At 44.9% G+C, this 17,527-nt stretch overlaps 1 protein-coding gene across 1 annotated transcript in view; it reads left to right on the top strand.

The window, feature by feature from the left end:
- The window catches only part of PDE7B (phosphodiesterase 7B), a 353,046-nt gene that overhangs the window by 321,666 nt on the left and 13,853 nt on the right, over positions 1-17,527 (top strand). The window contains exons 7-9 of the mRNA XM_004702154.2: positions 1,698-1,798; positions 3,255-3,386; positions 15,122-15,213. Of these exons, the coding sequence (XP_004702211.1) occupies positions 1,698-1,798; positions 3,255-3,386; positions 15,122-15,213 (325 nt within the window). The remainder of the gene's footprint in view (positions 1-1,697; positions 1,799-3,254; positions 3,387-15,121; positions 15,214-17,527) is intronic.

Below are 17,527 nucleotides of genomic sequence, written 5' to 3'. Positions count from 1 at the left end.
TTTGTTAATATGGGTCTTGTTATATGCTCTCTCTCGGTTTTCTAAAAAAAAGATCATTTTATTGGGGCTCTTACAGCTCTTTATCAAATGACAGCACTGATTCCGATTTGATTCTTATTCATATACAGGGAATGGTTCGGGGCACATTTTTAAGGACCAAATGGCTTCTCTCTGCCACTTAGCCTATTTTTTGGCTTCTGCTTGCCACATGGCTGTGCTTTGAATTTGTAATTTCACTTAACTCCATCCCGAGGACAATAACAGCGATGAAGAGAGCAGGCTTGCAGGGTGCTTACAGATACTGGAGCTCCTCGAAGGATTTACATGTACTTTCACATTTAATCCTTCCATCGATCATGATTTTGAAACTATTATTATCCCCATCTAATAGGGTGTGCCCAACAAAGATAAGTGATAAAACCAGGATTAAAAAATAACTACAAAAGAAACCTGGTGAGTAAAACAACAGAGGGGGGAATCAAACCAAAAGCACAGAAATCGCTTACGGTACACCTGTTTCCAGAGACACGAGCAGCCTTAGGCTAATTTATGTAGCTTGAACAGAATGATAGTCACAAATGGAACTAGTTCTGATTTGTCAAAAGAGAGAGGGGAATTTTCAAATGATTACTACTTCACTAGGCTGTTAACCAATACATTAGGGGTTTGAGGCCATCCCCGGGCACTTTGGAAGGAAGGTGATCTACTCCAGAAATATCAGCCATTGGAAATCCTATGGAACACAGTCCTGCTCTGACTCTCGAGGGGTCACCTTGAATCAGGGGTGCCATAAGTCAGGTCAGCCCAACAGCAACTGGCAAAGAGGGAGAACACAAATAATTTGGGTATCCACCCAACAATTATTTGGCCAACAAAGTTAGTATCAGAATCCAGAGCCAACTCCATAGCCTGAGCTGAGCTATTATGGTACCAATTGTAGATCTGAACATACTTGGCATTCTAAACACACTGACTCCATCACCACCTCGGCCCTTACACTAGTGGCTTCTGTAAGGAGCAAACCCAGCGGCCTTACTATGTCTCCACTGGGTTCCAAGAGCATTCTTTCCTTGCCTTGCAATATATTAAAAATACAAAAAGATGGTAGCTTCACCGAATCTGGGAGAAATAATCCAAAAACTCTCCAGCAACTCAGTGCTTTGAATTCCTGCCTGGAGAAGCCCCAGATTTAATTCAATCAGAATGTGTTCATCCAAAGCTAATCAAACTCAGGATTTGTTAAACCGCCTTTGCATGTCTGTAGACTGATGCAACTGGGGCTCATTGAAAGGAAACCTTATTTATGGCATATTATTCATAAATGGCAGCAAACGTAAATAATTAACCTATGGTGTGAAATAAAGTTCTCCTTTTTCTACGTATTTATTTTTCCTCTGAATGCAAGCCTTCATGAATGCCAGAAGGAGTGATTTATGAAAGGGATGAGGAATCCCACGGGCCTCACAAATCCTCTCGTCTGTCTCCCTTCTGCTCAGCCCTCCTCAGCCCTAAAAACAGCCCAGTGGAACCACCAAGCTTGGAGTTCTTTTTAAAGGGTCCCAAGGCCTTATAATTGGGAAGAACTGTGTTGTTGTTATTTTAACAAAAAAACACCCTCAATAAGCCTGAATTAGTAAGCTCTTCACAGTTTTGTTTTGCTTTGCTTTAATTGATTGAGTTATCTGTTTCCCTCCTAGTCATGGTCCAAGAAGATTACCACAGCCACAACCCATATCACAATGCCGTTCACGCAGCTGACGTCACCCAGGCCATGCACTGCTACCTGAAGGAGCCGAAGGTAAGGCAAGGCCCCACTGCCTCCTGGGCCACCTGGGAGTGCCAAAGATAAAACCTATTTGCTGGGCTCCCAAATCACCCATCACATCAGAGGACCATTATTTTGGGTCATTCACCAGATGAATGCAAGTTATTTCAATTAAAGTTTCATATGAGCTCTAAAACGTTGATTATGTTCACGAGAGAATGGGAATCTTCTAAGGGTTTCTTTTTTCATATTTTTAAGACAGCATTAAGATAAAAAGAACTTTTTCTGTGGCAATTCACATCTTAAAAGCCTTCAAGAACCAGTGTGTTCACACAAAGCAGCTGGTGGGTTTGAACTGCTGACTCAAAGTGGAATTTATTACACAACTTCCAATCCAAGATGTTCCAATCTAACATCAACCTCTAGGTACACAAGTGTCAGACAAGCATCCTAAGGACAGAGCGTGTATTTATTTTCACATTTAATCCTACCAGTGACCATGATTTTGAAGGTAGCTGCTTCATCCCTATAAAAATATCCCAATGACACTTTAAAATTTCACACAATGGATGGATGTATGGATTGTGATAAGCACTGTATGAGCCCCCAATAAAATGATTTTTTAAAATAATAGTAAAATAAAGTCATTGATCAAGTGAAAAAAATCTGTAAGTCATCAGAACATTGTATTATATCACACAGTCATATTTTTAATTAGTATGAGATTTCTGTTTTCCTAGCCAACAACAACCCCCAAAATCACAGATTCTCACAGATCCCCCCGCCCCAAGTATTCATTACACATTAAAGAACTAAGCAGGTTTTGCAATTCAGTCCACTCCGATCTCCTTACAGAAGTGGAAATTATTTGTTGAATCCTTGAAATATGAAAGTGAATTGTTTTAAAGGTAGCCATCACTGAAGGAGCCCTCGGGGCTTAGTGGTTAAGCACACAACTGCTAACCAAAAGGTCGGTGGATCTTTAACAAAAGCTCAATGCACTCCATGGAAGAGAGATGTGGTGGTCTGCTTGTGTGCCAATCACAGCCTTGCAAACCCGATAGGGCAAATCTCCTCTGTCCTGTGAGTCAGAATGAATGAGCTCAGCATGCTGGCATCAACTTTTCCCTTTCTTTGCAACTTTTTCTGGGAGCAAGAGACTGATTTCAGACTCAGCCTTCTCCCTGTGGACCATACAGTCGTGTTATCAGCAAGCAGTGCCATGATAGTAACAAAACAAACAATAGCAGTGGGGAGAGGAGGATGCTTGGATGAGCCATACCACTTGAATCGACTGTCCTGGCCACATTGTCTCTTCTTGTTCTGATCATTCCCTGTGACTATCGCCCTATTGAATGTCTCAAAGGGTGAAAGGCTGGCTGGCTGGCTGGTGGGCCACGATGATTCATTTGCTTTGATCTAGCCTAAACCAATGTGAACCTATTCATAGAAACGCACCAACCAATCTCTCCTTCTGACTGTTTAACAGCTTGCCAGCTTCCTCACACCCCTGGACATCATGCTGGGACTGTTAGCAGCAGCAGCACATGACGTTGACCACCCTGGAGTGAACCAGCCATTTTTGATCAAAACGAACCACCACCTTGCCAACCTATATCAGGTAAGGAAGCCCAACAAAAATCCGGGCAGATTAAGTGACCTTGGACCTGGTGCTTGAACTTGCCCTTGGACTTTGACTTCCTTCAGGTTTAGCCTCTGATGGGGACCCCATCCAAAGAGCACACATTTTAAATAGGTCCAGGGTATCCCCAAGGGAGATCAAGCTGGTTTATAAGGATACCCTGGGAATTCTGTTTTCTCCAGAGTGGGTTTGAAATTCCCTAAGTCAAACAGGAATCCTGACCCAACTCTTACATGGCCTGAGAATTCCTCAGGCTCCATGGACTATCCATATATAATGACCACCCTATGCCAGCCCTTACAGGATCTCTATAGATTATCTTTCCTAGGTGCTATCTTAATTCAGACATGTCCTTGAGGCCATTGCTGAGCTGTATTTGCCCTTGAGTTAGTCAGATTCCAAAATCACCAGGTGCGCTTTGTGGTTATAACACAGCAGTATGAGTAGACGGGCCTGAAGAATTCTTATCTACAGAGTAGTGTCAGCCCTATTTCATAAATGAATGAGCCTCAGAATTTTCAACGTGATTCTTTAAGAACTTGGGGTCTCATTAGCAAACTCATTTAGTACAAAATTATTCAATGTGAAACCCACTGTGGTTGAATCCACTTCAATCCATACCAGCCTCATAAGACAGAATAAAAACACCCCTTGGAGTTTCCAAAACTAAACCTTTACCGAAGCAGACTACCACATATTTCTCTCACAGAGCGACTGGTGGATTCGAACCACCAACCTTCTGTGAACAGACAAGTGCTTAGCCACTGTGCCCTAGGGTGCCTTCATTCCTTATGCCGGAGTCACCAAAAGCATTTGCAGTAGATCTTTTGAGAAAAGTTCGTGCTGGAAAAATTCCTGGTGGATCCTCATCAAATACTGCATTTTATAAGCTTCTGCAGTTTAAGGGGGGGTCCCTCCTGCAGGTCCTCCTGTTCTAGGGAGGAAGATCTGACCAGAACACCCAGGTGACTTAAAATGAGATCGACATCAGTAATCACACTAAACAAGAGTGCGAACAAAACATAATGGAGGTCAGAAAAGACGAGAAATGGATTCCAACGATGGCCTCCTGGGACAGGGCTGGACCCTGAAATGTGAGTGGCATGTGGAGTCAGTGAGACAAAAGGAGGGCATGAGGGGCAGCGGGAGCTGGTGCTTTGGGGATTGACATCCATGTCCCGTTATTATCTCAGAAGAACTGAAAACGGGACATCCCTGTGGCCTTGAGTTCAGCAGAGTCCTGACATCCATACCCCTGCTCTGAGCTGTGTGTTCTGAGCTCATGGAGACAAAGGCTATGGGAGCTCATTTTGGTAAACCAGGCAGGTCAGTGACCCAGGACAGGGGCTGGGTCAGACAGTCTTCACTGTGCATTGACTGGTAGATGAGAAAGTGGCATAACCCTTTAGGTTGTCCATTTCAGGGAAGAATTTTTTTAAATCACTCTGCATAATACGTAAGGCGAAGAAGACCGCTCACAACACAGGAGATTTAAAAATCACTGGAAATGTAACCTGTGAGCCCACCAAGGGACTGTTGCCTGAGCGGGCTTTCAGAAGTGCCCGTGCACATTTATTTTTAGGAAAAGGTCATTCAATAGATTCATAGTGTTGAGTGAAGGAAAAAAGGAAGGAAAAAACGAACCATATAAATTCAAAATACATTCATACACGCACAGTCAACATGCATGCAGTAGAAAAAAACGGGCCGGGCATAGGTGGCTGCATGAGCACCCTGTGCGTGACTTGGGTGCAATTCAGACTGACAAAACGAAGATAAAAGAGAAGACGGCTTCCTCTCCCTCCTTCTGTGAGCTCTGCTCTTTCCGCTGTCATAAATAAGAAGGTGATTGCATAGCACCCAGCCTGTGCTTTTGCCCTGAGATAAAGAGTGTGCGGAACAGCTGGAGTGAAGGCCGGGTCAGAGAGCTCCCACCCATTGTCTGAGAATGGGTTGAACTGCCAATCAAGTTCAAAAAGAGCCATCAGAGCCACGCCCACCTCTCCATCAGACTGGACTCGGTCCAGGCATCTGGGGGGTGGAATGAGAAGGAAAGGAACATGGAGGAGTTAGAGCCAAGAATTTTCACTTTGTTCCACCGGCCCACACCAAACACACACAGACACACACACATACATTTAAGGATGAGATTATCAAGCAAGCAAAAGAAGCTTTAAATCAGATGCGATATTGGTTATTAGAACTGAAAAAGGATTACCTTCGGTTAGATTTAAAATAAAATAAATTTCCTTTGGATGGAAATCAGTGATTTGTCAACTAATGACAAAGCAAGCAATTTATACAGATAAAACAATTTCTAAAATAGTGTTCCATTAAACATACACTACATTTTATGTTATCTTGCATATATTCTATGATACATTGCAAGAAATGTATCCTTTTTCTTGGTAGTGTACCACAAGCACTTTATGGAGGTCAGCGTGTTTAGCTTTTTTTTTTTCCTTAATGATGCTGAAACATGAACACAACGTTCTCAGAACCAAGAGAAATGTTTCTTCCACGTGGTCCTATGACCTCTCCTCCAACAAGTGTCTGCAGAAAGGATGGATCACCTCGCAAGTTCTTCAGTAGGAAAAGTGTTTTGGATGGGGATGATTAAAATTATAAATGGGAGGCTGAGATTTGATGTTGGGTTTCATACAGTCCTTGCTGTTCAGTGTGGCCTGGTTACCAGTTGCCACCTAGCCCTGGCCCTGATCAGAACACCACCCTGCCCAAGCGACTTCAATTGATGTCCACTCTCTCAGAATTGGTGTCTGGGGAAGACATGGATAAAAAAATGGGGGAGCCCAAACCAACTGCCACCAAGTGGATTCTAGCTCCTAGTGACCCTATGGAACAGAATAGAACTGCCCCCTGGGGTTCCAAGCTGTAAATAGTTGTGGGAGCAGAAAGCCTCACCTTTCTCCCATGGTGGATTTGAACTGCTAAGCAGAGTGGCTCAATTTATAGCCGCCAGGACTCCTTCTAAACAAAGGAAAGTTTGTTTAGCAAAAGGCATTACATGAGGTGGTGCCATAATTTCTTTAAGGGCCAAGGTCTTGTGTCGAGCTCAAGGACCTCCGGTTCCCCCAGATGTTCTGGGCGGGGACTGTTGTAGCATTACCAAGGACATCACTGGCTTGATAGGCGGGAACCCAGCAGACTTCATTATCTCCAAACACTTTTGCTTCTCTGTTTCATGAGCAATTGAAAAAGAAAACAAAGGCTCTGTTCCTGGTGGTGTTTTTCTTCTGATTTCCTCTGTGTTGAAAAGGTGTCATTAACTCTGGTTCCTATTGTATACTAGACTCAGTTTATCAACATCATTCCAAGTAGTTTCATCAAAGCAAGTGTCCAAGAAATGGGGGCCGGGACATGGAGGGAGTGGAGATTAAAACAATTTAAAGCTTCCTTGTCTATAGCAACTCTGCTCTGTCAGATTGTCTTTGACAAATAGAATCTTGGTTTAATTTGAAAACCCCGTGTTCATGGTTTAGTCAGTGCCAGACGTGTTGTTATTCAGGAGCAAAAGGGCTGTTTTGTTCTTAGGGTGCATAGTACTTGATAATTCAGACCAAAGGGGCAATAAAGGTTCGCTTCATAAAATTCCATTAGGTTTTGTTGCTACAAGAGTGAACTCTTTCAACTTTAAGATGAAGATGATTCTTAAAACAGTAGGTAGTTTGAGACCCTAGAACACCTTGGCTGGTATCATGTCAAATTGCGTAGCACAAGAGAGGCTTCATAAAAGTAGGCAGATGTGATACTGATGCAGCCTTCCAAAAGAGCCCATGAATTTCAGTGGATACGAAAGGAGTACCATCTCACCCTCTGTTCGGATCTCCATGAGCATGGCGGATCCTCTTCTTTTTAGAGCCTCCTCTTTGCTCATAAGGACTGTTGAGCCACTGAGAAAGTCACACGCGTCTGTAGGGGCACGACCAAATCCCTGTAGGCAGGACAGCGCATCGTGACCACTGGTTATCAAGCGCTCAGCCTGCTCACCAGCTGCCCCTTCCCCACCCCTCTTCCGTGGTTCAGGACAGCGACATCTTCCTCCCTCTTGTCTACACTGTCTTGCCTAGCTTCATCCTTTCTCTGTGGTGTACCCCAAATGAGGGGTTTTTTTTAATCACGATATCTGACCATGTGGGTTGCTGCTTAAGGGCTTATTGCCCTCAGGATTAAAATCGAATGTCCTAATACAATGTACAAGCTCCATGAAGATCTGACCCCAATGTACCTCTCAGCCCCAGGTTCCACCGTTACTCTCGTAACCCTCGTACACCATCCAGTCTGAACGACTTGCACTTTACCAAACCCATCACCCATTCCTGTATTCATTCCACAAATAGTTACCATGCACTCCCTATCTACCAGGTGTAGGTGAATGTGTGTTCATATCATCTTAATATCTAGAAGATGAACAGAGAAAATCAAAATCCCTGCATTCTATAGAGGGGAACAGAGCATATGTAATAGAGTAACCCATGATAAGAGCCCCATTGCCGCAATCAAGTCCATTCCCAAAGTGGACCTGACTTCCTTCGGGCTTCCTTAGCTGCATCCTCTCAGATGCAGATCGCAAGACCTTGCTTCCACTGTGCCATGGGGTGGGTTCAGGCTGCCAGCTTTAGGATTAATGGTTGAGCACAAGCCATGTGCACCACCCAGGGACCAATATTCTTTGATGTATTTAGAAAGTGAGCATTGCTAAGAATGATAAAGATAAACCCGGGAAGGAGGATCAAAAGTTTCTTTCGCACGTACAACTCTTCACACAACAATTGCCTCTGAATTCCCCAACTCTCTACTGGAACTCGCTGATCTTACTGATGTCAACTTGGGCCTATCTCTTCTTCTTCTTCGAGGTCATCTTTGTCTCCAAAAATCCATCCTATGTGGCCCTCTGTATGGTTTCACAGCCCTGTATCACTTTGCCCATCATATTTATCTCCAGCAACATTTATCACTCTAAATTATTAGTGACTGATTAGATGTCCAGAACTTCCCTAGACTCTAAGCTTCTGGGAACCTATCTCAGTCATTCTGTATCCTCACTAGCCAGCAATGTTCTTGTATTCAGTGGGTATTTATTGGGTGATGGAAGGTTTACTGGATGGGTAGGTAGGTGGATGGATGGATAAATGGATGGGCGGATGGATGAATGGATGGATGGATAGACCAGATCCATGCAACAAGACAGACCCTGCACAGAACTGAGGGATCAGGAATGTTGGCAATAGTGGGTTTGGCAGGTGCAATCTAACCACACAGTGGCCCCAACACTTGGGGGAGGGAGGCCAATAAGTTAAAGTACACTCACTCTCTTCTTAATAACCATTTCTACTGACCATTAGCAGGAGAAAGATGAGGCTTTCTATTCCCAGGCAGCATTACAGTCTTGGAAATCCACAGGGGGAGTTCTACTCTATCTTTTAGTGTTGCTATGAGTTGGCATCAAATTGATGGCAGTGAGTGAGTGAGTGAGTGAGTGAGTGAGTGAGTGAGTGAGTGAGTGAGTGAGTAGGTGAGTGAGTGACCATTAGAGAGCCTGGCGGTGCTGTGAGATAGGCCTGTATCTGCTAACCAAAAGGCTGGTGATCCAAACCCACAAGCCTTGGTGAGAGAAAGGTGGGACTGTCTGGTCCTGTACAGGTTGACAGAGCTTTGGAGACCCCATACGGGGTTGCAGTGTTGGACTGAGTCGATGACTGGAGGTATGGAGCCTTACATTCTTACTGCCTGACCTGAGAGTGTAACAGGACCCTGGTGATGTGGTGGGTTACACGTTGAGCTGCTATCAGCAAGGTCAGCAGGTTGAAATCGCCACCTTATCCCCAGGAGAACAATAAGGCTATCGGCTCCCATAAAGGTTTATCATCTCAGAAACCCAGAACCCCATGGGGGCAGTTCTGCTCGGTCCTACAGGATTGCTATAAGTTGGTATTAGCTCAATAGCAGTGGGTTTTTGAAATGTGTAATAACACGCAGAATGAGAAGCACTCACTGAAAAACCCTTTATATATAAAACCATCTTAAGTGTGTCTTGGAGTTGACCAGTACAATCTGGTATATGCTCTTTCAAGTCAGGCTCTGAACCTGACTCTGGTGATAGATCCATGAATGGTTAGTAGGAGAGAATTGACTGGTTCATCATTTTTAAGTCTCTTTGGCATTTGCCTAAGTCTCCAAGATTAACAACAGAAGACCCCCAAGTCTGACTTCTCTCGGCTCCTGACCCAAAATTCAAACAGGACTCTTTTTCTGTTAACTGTTCCTTATTGAAACGTTTGCAGTTTCTGAACCGTTCAGGCTTTGGAAATTAATTACTCTGTACCCATTCAACAAATATTGACTTCCTTGGGTGGCACTGTGCCACGTGCTGAGACACAAAGATGAATAAGACAGGCTCCCCGCTCTCCGTGACCGCCATGGATGGCAGCAGCCTTCACACTGGGCACGTGGACCCAAGGGGGTAACGAAGACGTCCTAAGGGGGACGCAGGTCTGAATAGTGCTCACAGACTCCGGGTGGAGGCCCACCGTCCGGCCCACATCTCCTCTTTACTGCCCCCGCCCCCCTCACCACCAGCACCCCACAACCGCATCCCAAATTGCCCTCTGTGTAAAAGTGCCAAGGGGGGGGACTCCTGAGATTTGAGTGCCCCAGACTCCCTCTGCTTTATCTCGTAAAGAGATCCATTGCCAATTTCTTCAAAGCAGCATGATTTTGACAAATTTGCAGTCCCGATATGTTTAGGGCCAGTTACTACTAATAGCCAGCGTGTTGTTAATCAAGCTGGAACCTCGGTTCAAGACTTAGAGCCCTGGGTTGGAAACATTTGTTCACTTAAATATTTTGTTTATATATTTTCATTATGGCAGAGAGAAGTATGAGAGAGTGCCAACGAAAGACTTTTGTGCATAAAAAACCATAGGGCATTAAAATGAGATTCAATGGAGTATGGGATATATAGATACAAGTTTTAAGAAGGATTTAAGTTTAAATTTCTGAATTAAAGAAAAAATTACTTTTGAGTTATTGTTGGGGTTTGGGTTTATTTGGTTTTTCCCCCAATCAGTGATGACAGACATTAAGTGCCGCCAGTATTTAGACCCCCTTAGCCCGCCCACTGCCATTGAGTCGGTTCCGAGTCAGCTCGTTCCCACTGCCAATGAGTCCATTCTGACTCCCAGAGACCCGACAGGACAACGTGGTCTTCATTTGTGTTTGCTTGTTTACTACTGAAAAGCACTTTGGGAAAAAATGATGTTTCTCACATACTCTTCAGATTTGGAAAAAGAATTTTGAAAATTCATAACTTTCAAAGGGGTTAAAAAGACAGTGTCCTGTGTATTCGTGAATATTGATTTTTCAATAGAAAATCATTATGCTGCCCTTCCATGCATTAAATGTATCTAAGGGAATCTAATGGGAGCCCTGGTGATGCTATAGGGGAGGCATTGGGCTGATTCCAAGATACATAACTGCAAGGTTGGCAGTTCAAATCCACCAGCTTCTCCAATAGAGAAGGAAGAGGCTGTTTGCTCTGATAAAAATGTAAAGTCTTGGAAACCCACAGGGGTAGTTCTACTTCCTACCATCCGTACAATGGACAGAGGCCATATAGAATCTGGTCTCCCGTTGCCTCTCTAACTTCATTTCCTCAAACTCTACCTTGTCTCAGTGAGCACTGACCTTGATTGTGCTCCGTGGGTCCTTGGCTCCGGCTAGTTCCTCTGTCCGCTGCACTCTTCCCCTACAGGGAATATATGCATGCAGATATTGGCATAGCTAACTGGCCAACTCCTCCCACCCTCAAGTCTTGGTTTGGCTCAGATCTTGCTGCTGCCCCAGGCTACCCTACCTGCCTTTACCCTGAGTGCTCTGCTCCGCTTCTCTTTCGGGTCCCATGAACTCGCCGTCTTCTGCAGTGCTCTGTCATGTGCAGAAATGGAGTATTTATTGGGTAAAGGGCTTTCTGTCAGTCTCTGCCCATTTCTACCACCCCAGCTCCTTGTCTGTTACATGTAGTAATAAATTCCAAGCATGTAAAATAGTGTCTGAATCATAGTAAATCCTCATAATAGAGTTGTTGGGTTGGTTCAAATAATTTGCTTGGTGAACTATTTAGCAAAGATACAGACAGCATTTGCTGTGTGCAAGGCATGGAATGGCATGCAATTGTGCAGTCTATTGGCTTTTATTCTGTGCCAGCCTCCACGCCCACACCATTTCCTTCCATTCTCCTAGAGCTGTCCTCCAAAGATGGTTTCCCCAGCCAAGCTCCCGAGTACTCTTTTATTCTGTCTTTGGGAAGATGATTAATGAAGATGTGCAGTCAGACTGGCATATATCACAGTGCTCAAGGCGATCCTCCAGACACCTGGGTTCCACTGAACGGGCATGTGGGTTGTTGATCACGAGGTCTCATTACAGTTTCCCGGCCCCTTCGGAACCCGCACAAGGAAGCTCATGTCCACATTTATTTGCATTCGGCTTGCAAGTGAACACTCCTGCGGGACCGGATTAAATGTCGCCGCAGGTTGAGCATCTGTTCCATCACACTTGCTGCCTTACCATCCTCTGCTTCTATAAATCGTACAACCGAAACAGGTTAGCCTGGCATGTGCTTTCTAATAAGCAGTCTCTTTTGCTGTGTGTGGCTCGTGCCCCAAAGGAGAGACTACACCAGTTGATACACGTGCTGAAATATCATCACTAACTCCAACGGGCCACGTGATGAATGAAGAAGAATGGGTCCTCATCCAGGGGAGAAAGGAATCACAGTTCAAAGCATGCAAGATTGCACCCTGTGACGCTCTTTATACACCCGGCTGGAGAAGGAAGCATTGTCTGATTTTAGAACCAAGAACTGATACCCTTTTCTGGAGCTTGTGTTTGCTTCAAGGTCCGCCAGTTGAGTCACTTCGTGGGAGCCCTCTTTTCTCGTGGGATGAAAAAGTCGAGTGTGCTGTGGGTGGCTCTGATGTGGTGGGGGCATCGTGATGGGATGATTGCTCAGCTCAGTCCTGGCTCCACTGTTGTCCTCATATTAGTTTCCTTGCTTCGCTTCCCCTGTTTTTAACACATGTTGTTTCGTGTGTTTTTGTACTGCTCTGTACAAGACAGAGGGGCCTATAAGGGCCCACAGTCAGAATCAACTCCGTGGCAGTGAGTTGAGTTTACTTTTTCAGATTTTGTAAGCTTGTGACCCCCCTTGGAACAAGATGGCGAGAGAAGTCAGAGAGAAGAAGATCCAGCAAAAAGATTTCCAGGGCATAGTGGTTACACATTGGGCTGCTAACTGCAAGGCTGCAGTTTGAAACCTCCAACCCCGCCTTGGGAGAAAGATGAGGATTTCTACTCCCCCAAAGAGTTACCGTCTCAGAAACCCACAGCGGCAGCTCCACCCTGCTCTGCAGGGCCACTGTGAGTCAGAATCAACTCAGTGGCAGTGAGTTTGGTTTGGGGTGTTTTTGTTGGTTTGTTTTTGTTTGATTTGGTTTAGGGTATATTTATGAAGTCAGTGGTAAGGTTGTAATGTTTGCTAGTTAGGACAGAATAATAGGAATTCATTATTTAAGCGCTTGATCTTTCCTATGACTTAATCAAATAGTAGTAACACCAAAGTCCTGACCCAAGCCATGATATTGTCAGTCACTCATATGCACACGCAAGCCGGACAGTGAAGAAGGAAGACTGAAGAACAGAGGCCTTTGGATTGTGGTGTGGGCAGAAAATATTAAATATATCATAGGCTGCCCAGAAAACAACAACAACAAAAATCTGTCTTGGAGGAAGCAAAGTTCAAATGCTCCTTAGAAGAGTGGATGGATGGCGCTGCAAGACTACATCTCATGGAGTTAGGTCATGATATCAGGAAGGACCGTCCTAGAGAAGGAAAATCATGGTTGGTAGAGAGGCAGCGAAAAAGGAGGCCCTCCAGATGAGCACTACAGGACCAGTGGTGTGAGTGGCGAAACAGGGAGGGTAAAGGGAGAATGGGTAGGAAAGAGGGAACTGATTACAAGGAACTATATGTGACCTCCTCCCTGGGGGACAGATAACCGAAAAGTGGGTGAAGGGAGACGTCAGACAGGGCAAGATATGACAAAATGCCCATTTATAAACTATCAAGGGATCATGAGGGAGGGGGAGAGGGGAGGGAGGGGGAAAAATGAGGACCTAATGTCGGGGGTTTAAGTGGAGAGAAAATGTTTTGAGAAATGATGTACAAATGCGCTTTACACAATTGATGTGTGTATGGATTGGGATAACAGTTGTATGAGCCCCTAATAAAATGTTAAAAAAGAAAAAGAAAAAGGAGGCCCTCAATGAGACAGATTGACACAGTGGCTGCAACCATGGGTTCAAATACAGGACTCGGCAGTGCTGTGTTGTGCTGTACATAGGGTCACTATGAGTTGGAAACAACTCAACAAGGCCTAACAACAGGAACAGTGAGAGCAGGGGCGAGTCTGAGCATAGCACAGGTTCCGGCAAGGGAATAGATATTGAGACAGTTAAAGAAAGAAGCAATTACAGATTTGGTCTCTTAGACCTGTTGAACTAAAATGTCGATATACTGATCAAGAAGATTGAGAGTTACTTCCCTAGCCATCGGGGGGCTCTGCTAGTGTTAGCATGCTGACTTCAAAGTCTGTGGTTCAAATGGCAGAGGGGTGACTTTGAGTTTGGGTTCCACAGCAATGATATTCCAGTTCTAGTGTGTGTACAAATGAATCACCACAGAACAGCTGCATCGAAACTGTATGGGCTGGGACTCAGAAGGCTGAGTATGTCACAACTGCCCCGGTGATAACAGAAGCAAGAATCTGGGGGCTTTTTAAAAGCAGCCATGAGAAACAAGGGTCAGTACTTCTGAATCAGCCCAGAGATCGTCAGTTCCGTCTGTGTGTGAGAAACCTCTGGAATATTGTCAGGAATGTCACTGTAGTTGTGAGCTGCCATCAATGGGTGAGCTCATCGATGAGTTTTAAGGTCGCCTTTTATTATAACATACAATCTTAATAAATTTATTAATAAACATGTGTTTTATTGTAACTCACTAACGAGCTATGAGGTTGCTATGCGTTGTCTTACAGCCCATAGACGCCTCATATGCACAACACAGTGGAAAGCTGCCCTATCCTGTACCATCCCATGAGCCCTGAGAGATCAGACTAGTGTGACGCGGAGGGTTTTCACTGGCTAGGTAGTAGGTGAAAAGCAGGCTTTCTTCTTAGTCCTCCTCTGAAAATTCCACTGGCGCCTGCTCAATGTTGGAGTAGCCACACCAGTCTCCACTCACCGTGATGGTTGGCCACGAGAGGCACTGACCAGAATCTAACCCTGTTCGCCCAAATGGGAGCCACTACCACCCTTCCCCCACCACCACCCCAAGCACACACACATATTCATAACTACCTGTTGTCACCTGCTCCACTCTCTTCTTTGTACAATCAATGTTGCCAGAAGAAACTCCTGCAAACAGGGGCATCGAGCCTCATTCCTCCCTGCTTCCCCCCCCATCATGATAGCCTACAGAATAGGCCATGTGGTTTTACTGCGTGTGTCTCTTTGGTTGCAACTCTGTGTTGTCAAGTACCAGCTGGCCACCACTGGCCTCCGTGGAGCTGTTGTTTAGCGTGAAAGATCTGTATCTGGCTTCCTCCTCATGTAGCGTTTGCTTTCTTTCTTCCTAGAATATGTCTGTGCTGGAGAACCACCACTGGCGATCTACAATCGGCATGCTTCGAGAATCAAGGCTCCTCGCTCACTTGCCAAAGGAAATGACGTAAGTGCTGTGGAGGTGAAGCATACCCATGACCACGCAATGCGGATAATCTGTTTTCTCCAGGGCACACTTGCCACCCCCAGAGGTGATAACAGGGAGTGCTGGTTGAGCCTTCTGTCTGAGGGGCATTTGATGTCTGAATGTCAACCCAGACATCAGAACCACTACGAGCACTTGGAAAGAGTCTTGGCTAGAGTCAGGCAAGGGGCAGGGAAAAACTGCTACGAGTGGATTCTGACTCATAGTGAGTCTATAGGACAGAGTAGGCCTGCCCCCTTTGTGTTTCTAAGACTTTAAATAACGATGGCTAAATCGCCTCATCTTTCTGCAGAGCAGTGGTTGGTTCGTTAGACCACTGACCTGGTACTTAGCAGCTCAGTGCATAGCCCAGGACACAAGCAGAGTTGAGGGAAAGCAGTAGTAGTAAATGGGTCTCAACATTCACATCCCACCATCCATCCTCTGCTGTGCTGAAACCTTGTCTTCTAAGTCACTTGGCAAAAGTACCCATCAACGTGGACCCACAGAGTCAATATTTGTCAAGATGGCACGCTTGATGTAAGCCTAGTCCCAGGGTGAGCTGGGTAATTGTCTGTCTTTGAAAAAATAGGAATGACTGTAGTCTCTAAACGATGTCTTTGGTTAAGTAATTGAGCTGGCTCCAACAATAGTTTCAGCATTCACTGGCCTATATAAATGATGTCAATATGACTGGTGTCTCTTTTTAAATGGAAGAGGAAATACCAGTTTCCCGAACGGCTGTTTGTTAGCTCCAATATTCGAGCCAAGTCCTATTAAACCCAAGGCCACTACCTCATTTTCCATATGACCCCAAGTTAGCTGCTGTACTGTGTCACAGCCCCCCCTCCCAGGCCCCTCAGTTTAATTAAAATGTGTAGAACCCAAGGGAGCTGGGTGAGAGGAAATCAATAGCCGGCTGCACCCTGTTCACGGAGGACACATGAAGTTCAAGGGCCAAGGTGTCTCCCCCTAGAACCAGCAGCATGTCTGGGATTGCAGGCTATTCCTGGCCGTCTGATACGATCTCACTGGTTCCTAGCACCCAGAGGGATGAGGAATGTGCAGGAGGAACTTCAGTTCTGATCGTTTTTTAACCCCCGGAACTAAATAAAATCAGTCCTCACGCCTGGAATAAAAACATGTGCCTTTTACTAGAACAATAAACTGCAAAGATTGAAATCGTTAAATGAGAAAAGAGCTAAAAATAGAGCAAGGAATCAAGTAAGTCAAAGAGGAGGGAAGAGGAGGGCCGAGCGAGCCAGCTAAAGAAAGGCTTGCCTTTCTTAGGGAGCAGTGAAGAGAGAGCCAGTGATGGGGGCAGAGGGAGGAGTGTGGTGCACCCACACTCCTGACTTGTTGCTCACTTATTATTCTCTCCCTGAATTCATCCCACTAAATAATAAAATGATTTCCGTGTCTTAGTGGAGCACACTGGCGCAGGTGACTTTTGCTAAGAGTCTTAATACGTGTAAAACCCAAAACCAAACCCAGTGCCATCAAGTCCATATCGACTCAGCCGCCTTGTGTCCTTCTGTGAAAGGACAACAAAGCTGCTACCACCGTCCAAATTGTGGGGCTCATCACGTCTACCCTCCTGGACACGCTGTGCAATCCTGTCCATGCTTTGAAAAGGAAGACAGGCGTACTGTACAAACAGGAACATTCCACACTGGTGGTACCATACGAAGTGACTACTTTGGATGCTTCGATTAGATTTTCGGGAGTTTCATGTGGCTCAAGGTCATACAAAGAACAGGACAAATTATTGGTGATGCTACCCTCCAGGAATAAAACTGAAAACAAAAACGAAAAACCTCACTGCCATCACGTCAATTGTGACTCATCGTGACCCTGTAAGGCAAAGCAGAACTGTGCCCGTGGGCTTTCTTACACTGCAAGTCTTCACAGGAGTGAAAGCCTCATCTGTCTCCTGCAGAGTGGCTGCTGGTTTCTACCGGGTGACCTTGTCGTTAGTAGCCCAATGTGTAACCACTACACCTCCATATTCATCTGCCTGGTAGAGTTCTTTTCTTTTTTTCTTTTTAATGCAACCACAGTTTAACACAATGTGGAACTTATTTTGTACATTTTATGTTCTGACCATTTCACGTGCTATGTCAGCCTTGTCCCCATATCCTTAACACTGTCACAAAAGTGAATTTAATGTCTACATGACATTTGTAAACCAAAATATACTGAACAAAATGCATGGAAGAGTGTTTAGAATGCATATCATTTCCAAGTTTTTGTCATTCTAAACAATACCTAACAAATCTTCTTTTTTTTTTTTTTT

The sequence above is a fragment of the Echinops telfairi genome, unplaced genomic scaffold, assembly GCF_000313985.2.
Source record: "Echinops telfairi isolate 266 unplaced genomic scaffold, ASM31398v2 ScPeMD7_3533;HRSCAF=4204_0, whole genome shotgun sequence".
In the NCBI taxonomy this organism is placed as follows: domain Eukaryota; kingdom Metazoa; phylum Chordata; class Mammalia; order Afrosoricida; family Tenrecidae; genus Echinops; species Echinops telfairi.
This window is presented reverse-complemented; position numbering and strand designations above follow the sequence as displayed.